The following is a 7,818-nucleotide window of genomic DNA, read 5'->3' as shown; positions in this document are numbered from 1 at the left end:
ATCCAAAGCTATGAGAGGAATCATTAAAACAAGACCAAATATTGTAAAACATGACTTTATGAAAAGGCCAAGGTTTTGATTTTTGGGGCCTGCATTTAACATATATTTTTATTTTCCACTCAAATACTCTAGAGTTAATTCCTATATGGCCCCTTACTTTGTGACCAGCTTCCTTTATGGCCCCCTTTTTTTCGTAAATTCAAATATGACCCCCTTTTCTTAACACCGTCAGTCAACTTTTATGGTTAATCTTTTTGTTTCCATATTTACCCTTCTTATAAGAATGACTTCAAAATTCAAAATTGACCCCCTTTTAAATTTGGGTCAATTTCCAAAAACATATAGCTACTTTAGAAAAAACTAGGGGGCCAAAATAGAATACATATAAAAAAAATTTTAAAAACACCTCATCTCTCCCTCTCTCTCCTCCACATCATGTATCTCGCCACCTCATCATCTTCTCCGATGAAGGTCGCCGGCCGGCCAAATTTTCCGACGACCTTCAAATTTTTTTTTTTTTTAATCTTTCTCTAACTAATCTCTATCTCATTTCTCTCTCTCTAATTTCTCTCTCTCTCTCATCTCACTATAATTCCGGCGAAGGGGAGGAGCCCCTTCGCCGGAATAACCAAACCTTGAAGGTCTAATTTCATCTTGAAACCAGACCTTCAAGGTCTGGTTAATGACCAGACTCGGTCTGGTTTGAAACCAGACCGAGTCTGGTTATTCCGGTGAAGGGGCTCCTCCCCTTCGCCGGAATTATAGAGAGAAATGAGAGAGAGAGAGATGGGAGAGAGAGAGAGAGAGATGGGAGTGAGAGAGAGAGAGAAATGAGAGAGAGATTAGTTAGAGAAAGATAAAAAAAATATATATATATTTGAAGGTCGCCGGAAAATTTGGCCTGCCGGCGACCTTCATCGGAGAAGATGATGAGGTGGCAAGATACATGATGTGGAGGAGAGAGAGGGAGAGATGAGGTGTTTTTAAAAAAAATTTTATATGTATTCTATTTTGGCCCCCTAGTTTTTTCTAACGTAGCTATAAGTTTTTGGAAATTGACCCAAATTTAAAAGGGGGTCAATTTTGAATTTTGAAATCATTCTTATAAAAAGGGTAAATATGGAAACAAAAAGATTAACCATAAAAGTTGACTAACGGTGTTAAGAAAAGGGGGTCATATTTGAATTTACGAAAAAAAGGGGGCCATAAAGGAAGCTTGTCACAAAGTAGGGGGCCATATAGGAATTAACTCAATTTTCTATTGGGTTTAGATTGATGATGGGCCTAAAAAGGTTACCCTAAATAGGTCTACACCCGCAAGTGCACGGGTGTCAAGTTGTAATAAATTCCGGTAAGACCGGTTCGTTCCTGAGAGACTAAGTGAAACCTATTCTAAGACTTGGAAGTAAGACGATTTTGAAAATGGTTTTGGTTTTGGTGATAAAATAATAACAAACAAATTAATAAAACAAATTATGATACAACGAACTTAAATGGGGGAGAGGACCTAGGATTTTAGAAATTCACCACATAAAATAACCTTTAGAAACAAATACTTAAAATGGTTAATTCTCTTCTTTTTTATAACTCAGAATTTCGGATAATAAACTATCCTAATTCCAGGAGATGTTTTCGTTAAAACCGAATAAAACATAACAATGTAATCATTTTATTTTAAATAAATAAATCTCTAAACTACTATTTATCAATTAATAAGTATGAACCGTCAAATGATTTAACATAAGCACGATGCATCAAATCGAAAAGTATAAATAGTGAAAAGAAAATCTATTTATCAAACTAAAACGAATTAAACTATGAAGCATTAATCAAGAGTTAATCAATAAAAATTATATCTCTAAAAGATCAAAAATGGGTTTCATCGTAAAATCCTAGATGGAGAGTTTTAGCTAATCATGATCGAGATTTAAATAAGTATGAATAATAAAAGAGAATGGAAGAAAACTTAACTTTTTCGCTATTTCCAAACCAAACAGGGCCTTAGGGAAATGATTTCCTTCTGTTTTTCCCAAAATTCTGCCAAACACACCCTCAGGGAAAACGATTTTCTCGTCTTCCTGGAAAATACTTCTCTGTGGGAAAATTATTTTCCTCACCTGGTTTTTTTCTCTCTCTACTGTTTTCTCCTTCTTTATCACTCTAACCTTTCTCTTTCTCTCTCTAAAACATTAATATAACTCTCCCTCTCTCTCTCTCTGACCAAAACAGTAAAGGATGAAGAAGAAAAGATGAGATTTTAATGGAGTTTGTAAATTCAAATTCAATTCTTTCTCTCTCTACAATTCTTCTCTCTCACTGTTTCTTTCTCTCTCTCTGTTTCTTTCTCTTTCAATAACCTTTCTCTCACTACAAAATTACAAAAGAAGAAGGAAGATATGTGATGGTGATCCAAAATCGAGAGTGATTTGTTCTCTCTCTCTAAACTTCTGTGTCTCTTTTAGCCGTGGAGAAGAGATGATAATCTTCTGTTCTTCTCTCTCTCTCTCTCTGGTTTTCCTATTGATTGAGCTTAAAGAGAGGATGATCTCTCCCCAACCGAGATGCCCCATAACTCTGTTCTCTCTCTGTTTTATACAAACAGAGGAGACAAAATCCCAGCTCCGAGCTTGCTGTCTCTTTCTAAAAAAAATATCAATAGAATCCTCTTCAATCTTACTCTTTCCATCTCAAAGCAATCACCAATCATCTTCCTGATTATCTCTATCAATCTCCTTTCTTTCCTTCTCGGTTTTAAAGATAAAGAAAATCTCTCTGTCTTTCAATCTCTTTCCATTTTCTAAAAGATCTCCTCTTGATCATTAATCCGATTCCCTTCTTGATTCGGTTTCTTCTTTGCCAATCTCCATAGCAAAACAAATCTCTAACTTTCTCTCTTTGTGGAAGAAATACAAATAAATAGTAAGAAGAAGAAGAAAAGGAAAGAAATCCCACCATGATTCTCTCTATGTTCAATCAATCTCTTCTCCTCTGATTTGTTTCTCCATTCTGCATCTCTTTCTATTTCTGTTTCAGTCGGTCGGAATCTTGGTGAAGTCTCGGTTTTAAGAAATTTAGAACAGCTCTCGGTTATAATAAAAGGAAGAAGAAGATGATGACGTCAGCTTCATCGAGCCGGTTTGGGCTGTCCGGGTCACGCGTATAGCTTTGTGTACCTCTGGACGTGACAGAAAGTAGCCCGCGCATTCCCTGGTCCATTCGATTTCTTGCCGGATGCATGCCACGTGTCCCTCTTGACTTTTAGTATACCAAATTTGACCCGAACTTTGACTTGCTCTAATTTATTCATCCGGACTCCGATTTGACTTCCGTTTTCGCATACGGGTTCATCTTGGACTCTACTTTCCATCCGAGCACTAATAATGATCATGAAATCAGAATCACAAAATGACCAAAATACCCCTAGTCTGCATTTCTCCGACTTTTATCCGTTTTGCACACATAACTCTGAAAAAGGTATCTGAGTAGAAAAAGAGGCAATTCATGAGAGTAACTTGCCCTAGATAGACTAACTTGTCCAAATTAAGAGACTAAGATGGGACATTTTCATGTCTCATCAATTGATGTAAACCCTATCTTCTTAGTTTTGATGTTTTGATCTGCTTTTAAGATCAATTTTGATTTTCGACTTAATTTTTCAATTGGTTTACATTGACTTTAACAAATCATCTTTTATCTGTGAGGGGCCGAAATCGCGGGTCAAGATGTCAGTGAGACCGGGTCGTTGGTCGTAAGTCAGGCTTTCACCTGTTAATGTTTTTATGGGCACCAACGACTTTTTTGGGCTTAACCTGTGACAAGAAATGAAACACCGGGATGGTGTCCGCCAAAGGGAACTTTGACGGTCAAGTCAGTAAACTTAACAAGTATTGAAATACGAATAATAGACCAGAGACAGAGCTTCGGAATTGTGAATGTTATCTTCTGATGGAGTGATCTTCAGGAGAGATCCAGAGGATAGCTCGCCCTCCTTTGATGAGCAGTCGTCAGGAGAGAGATGGATAGGTCGCCCTCCTTTGATGAGTAATCGCTAGGAGAGGGAAAGATAGGTTGCCATTCTTTGATGAGCAATCGTTAAAAGAGAAAGATAGGTCACCCTCTTTAGATGAGCGGTCGTTATGAGAGAGAAAGATAGGTCGTTCTCCTTTGATGAGTATACGTTATGAGAGAGAATAAGACGATAGTAGTAATGTTGCAGACTAGTTGATCACTCTATATGAGAGATAAAGTAATGAGTTATTCTGTATATGATCGAATGTGTGGATTGATGTTGTTGTCCGTCCATTGGATGCCCGTATCATTCTGTCATCCACCATTTTATAGTGTCCATGGTCGACTATAGCTTGGCAAGGAGTTGTCGTCTTCAATGTGGTAACTTATGGAGATTCGTAACCTCCTAACGGGTATATACTATCGCTTTGAACGTCTGTAACGTCTCCTCAACGGATATATGGTGGGAGGTATGTTGAGGAGGTAAAGGCTAACCTCTTTATCCAGAGCTGGATGTGTTTGGTATTTCACCGTCGCTTCGGGTGTCCGAAGATGAATGGGTCGGACCCATTAGCCATGAATTAATGAGTTTGACCATCTCGTAGGCTCATTAATCGTGGATTTTTGGGGCACTCTTAAAAATGACGGATTTTGAGTCATACATGTAGTTACATTATTAATCTTGTGAGCTTCATATTCAATTTTAAGTTTGAAATTGATACTAAAATTGTCTAAATTTACTAGCCTATTGATATTGGCATATAAATTAAGTTTTTTTAACACATTATAATCTCACTTGTTCAGTTTATTGCACGAGTAAATGAACTATTATGAATCAGGGACTTTCGGTAGAGGAGTCCTCCGAGTAAGGTGTATCTTGAGGCGTTTCTCCAGATCATTTTGCCTTCGTTGACATCTTCGGGCAGCTTTTGTGTTTGTTGGTATTCCACGTACGGTCTCATCAATGCGACTCCCTGAGCTACTCTGATAGCCAGTACTTCTGCCGCTTTGTTGATGCTTCTTTCTTCTAGTGTTTGGAAAATTACCCCTGGCAAGGTTGCCTGGCCTTTGATCATTTTGGACAGGGCGTTTGCTAATGCGTTTTCCTGGAATTCTTGTGATGGTAAACTATGCAAAGTGTTGGACCAGGTCTTTTACTTTTCCAACGTATTTTGTTATATTGATTCCTTTGACCTCATAATCCCCATTGATCTGGTTGACGACGAGTTGGGAATCACTGTATACTCGGATGCTGGTAGCTCTAGCTTTTAGGGTCATCTGTGGTCCCGCGAGTAAAGCTTCGTACTCAGCCTCGTTGTTTGTGACGGCAAACTTGAATATTGTCGTCTGGAAGGTCTTTTCTTCTTCGCGACAAATCAGAACGGCTCCTGCACCCTTCATTGCCTTGCTTGATGCTCCGTCTACGAAAAGAGTCCAGATCTGCTCTGGTCCTATTTCTGCTGTGGAAATGGAACATTCTGATATGAAGTCTGCTAGCGCCTGTCCTTTGATTGCAGTTTGAGGCACATATTTAATATCGAATTCGGTGAGTTCCACTGCCCTTTTAGTCAGTCTTCCTGACAGATCCATCTTTTGGAGTACATTTCTGGGAGGTTGGTCGGTTTGCACGATCGTGGTGCGGGCATGAAAATATGCCCGCAATTTCCTAGTCGTTAAGATCAGCACGTAGGCTAGCTTTTTTACGGTCGGGTAGTTCAGCTCTCCTCCGCTTAGTACTTTGTTGACGAAGTACACCGGGTGCATTATTTCTTCAATTGTCTATATCACCACCGTTGAAACTACCTCTTTTGAGGTTGCTAGGTAAACAATCAACTCGTCTCCTGGGTTTTGGCTGACTAGCAGGGGTAAACTCATTAAGGTTTTGGATAACATTAGTTTACAATTTTCTTTAAATTGTGTTCGGCTAAACTGATCAACCGAACTCAACCGAGCCGAACCAAACCGAATCGAACCACGTCGGTCGGCAGAATGATCGTCTCGACTTCGGCCGACGATTTAGTCAAACCGTCACTTATTGGTTCGGCTTCGGCTCGAGCCAAAACCGAAAAAAACCGACCGTTGTTCACCCCTACCGCGAAGGCATCCATGAAGCTGAGCAACTCGTGACCTGACTTGGAGTCTATTAATTGGTCAATAGACGACAGGGGGAAGCTAGCCTTTGGACAGGCCTTGTTGAGGCTGGTGAAATCTATGCACATCCTCCACGTATTGTTCTTCTTGCGTACGAGCACCACATTGGCTAACCAATCTGGATACCGTGTTTCCCATATTACTCCCGAGGCCAGCAACTTGTCGACCTATTTCACGATTTCCACTTGCTTTTTTGGTGCAAAATTCCTCTTCTTCTGTTTGACGGGTCTGCTTCCTTCTTTGTTGTTCAATGTGTGAGTGATAACGGTGGGATATATCCCTGAGACCTCGTCGGTCCCGAAGGCGAAGACATGACGGTGTTCCTTTAAGAAAGAGCTCAACTCTTCTTTTTCGGCCTCGGTTAACGTACTGCCGACATAGGTGATTTCGATGAGATTGTCTCCGATTTGCATTGGTACTGTGATATCCGCCGTTTTCTCTACTTCCTCATCTTTTTGTACCTTCTCCTCTTTGGGTTGTCCAGTCTCGGCCATAACCTCTTTTGGGGGAGGATTTTTGGCCTTGATCTCTTCAGATGTGTTACTGTCTGAAGACATGATTGTAACAAAAGGTGGTTAGTTTGAGATTAAGAGAGAAATCGGGTTACCGAATTGATGATATTGCTGCAGAGATCCCCTCCTTCTAGCGCCAAATACTGATGTCGAAAATTGGTCTTTCGTTATATCAACATGAAATAGGGACTTGATGCATGACAACATCCGTTATGATAAGATATTCTGCTAAGTCGAGTAAGATTCCTGCTTTCTACTTCTGTTCCTCGCTTCTGCTACTGCTCTTTAAGATCCTAGGGGGAACCTACAAAGGGTTCGAAAACCGCTCTGACGCTCAAGACAATGACGTTGCTCTTTGCAGTAAAAGATTAAATATTGATTGAACCTTTTGAGGGCGAGTTAGGGTAACTCAGTGTAAGTGATCTCAAAAGTGATCGTGTTTCAAGATGTCTTCGATTTCCTAGTTGTCTTGTGGAAGACGATGGGGGGCCCTTTTATAGGCTGAGCTAGACCGACCGTGATTAGATGGTGTAGATGAGGCGGTTGTGATCCGCCATTTAGGAAAGTTTCCCACTGTTCGTGGTTAGGGTTCCTCTTGTAGTTATCTCGTATCTAAGATCAATAGAAATTCCTAAGTTCAAGGATACTTCGCGGATATCCTGCCGAGGTGATAGATCTTCTAGGAGATGTTTCCTCCTTTGAGACTCTTGAAGTCTAAACTTACTTAAACAATTAAGATCTTTAGCCGACTGGAATCTTTTAGGGAGATTTCGGGATTGAGTAGGTAAGATGTTTGACGCGCTTTTGCCTTCCCAGTTTAGGGTGTGAGGCATCGGCGTAGCGTACACAGACCCCCCCCCCCCTTCTTCCTTTAGAAACTTTAGGGCTGATTTGATCGTGTTGTAGGCGAAACAGGGTTGATACCTCTTAACTGATCATGGTCGACCTCCCAGTTAGGGGCGTAGGTGGAGAACCTCTTTGGGTTGGGTTGTTCAATCCGGCCGGCGACCTTCAAACATTAAAAAAGGAAAAAATTTCATCTCCATTCTTTCTCTCTCTAATTTTTTCTCTCTCCTCTCTCTCTCTCTTTCTCTGCACAAGTAACGAGATGAAGAGAGGAGGAAGGATGAGAACAACTCACCTTTTC

The 7,818-nt window shown here is 40.2% G+C and overlaps 1 protein-coding gene across 1 annotated transcript; it reads right to left on the bottom strand.

Moving 5' to 3' along the window:
• Positions 1-5,136: 5,136 nt before the first annotated feature.
• On the bottom strand, positions 5,137-5,598 carry LOC147545097 (uncharacterized). The gene has a single exon (XM_086635792.1). The coding sequence runs from the start codon at positions 5,596-5,598 to the stop codon at positions 5,137-5,139; it is 462 nt and encodes a 153-aa protein (XP_086491918.1).
• Between the last annotated feature and the right edge of the window lie 2,220 nt (positions 5,599-7,818).

The sequence above is a fragment of the Eschscholzia californica genome, unplaced genomic scaffold, assembly GCF_041429995.1.
Source record: "Eschscholzia californica isolate CP2 unplaced genomic scaffold, dmEscCali1.0.p SCAF_4, whole genome shotgun sequence".
Taxonomy (NCBI): Eukaryota; Viridiplantae; Streptophyta; class Magnoliopsida; order Ranunculales; family Papaveraceae; genus Eschscholzia; species Eschscholzia californica.
This window is presented reverse-complemented; position numbering and strand designations above follow the sequence as displayed.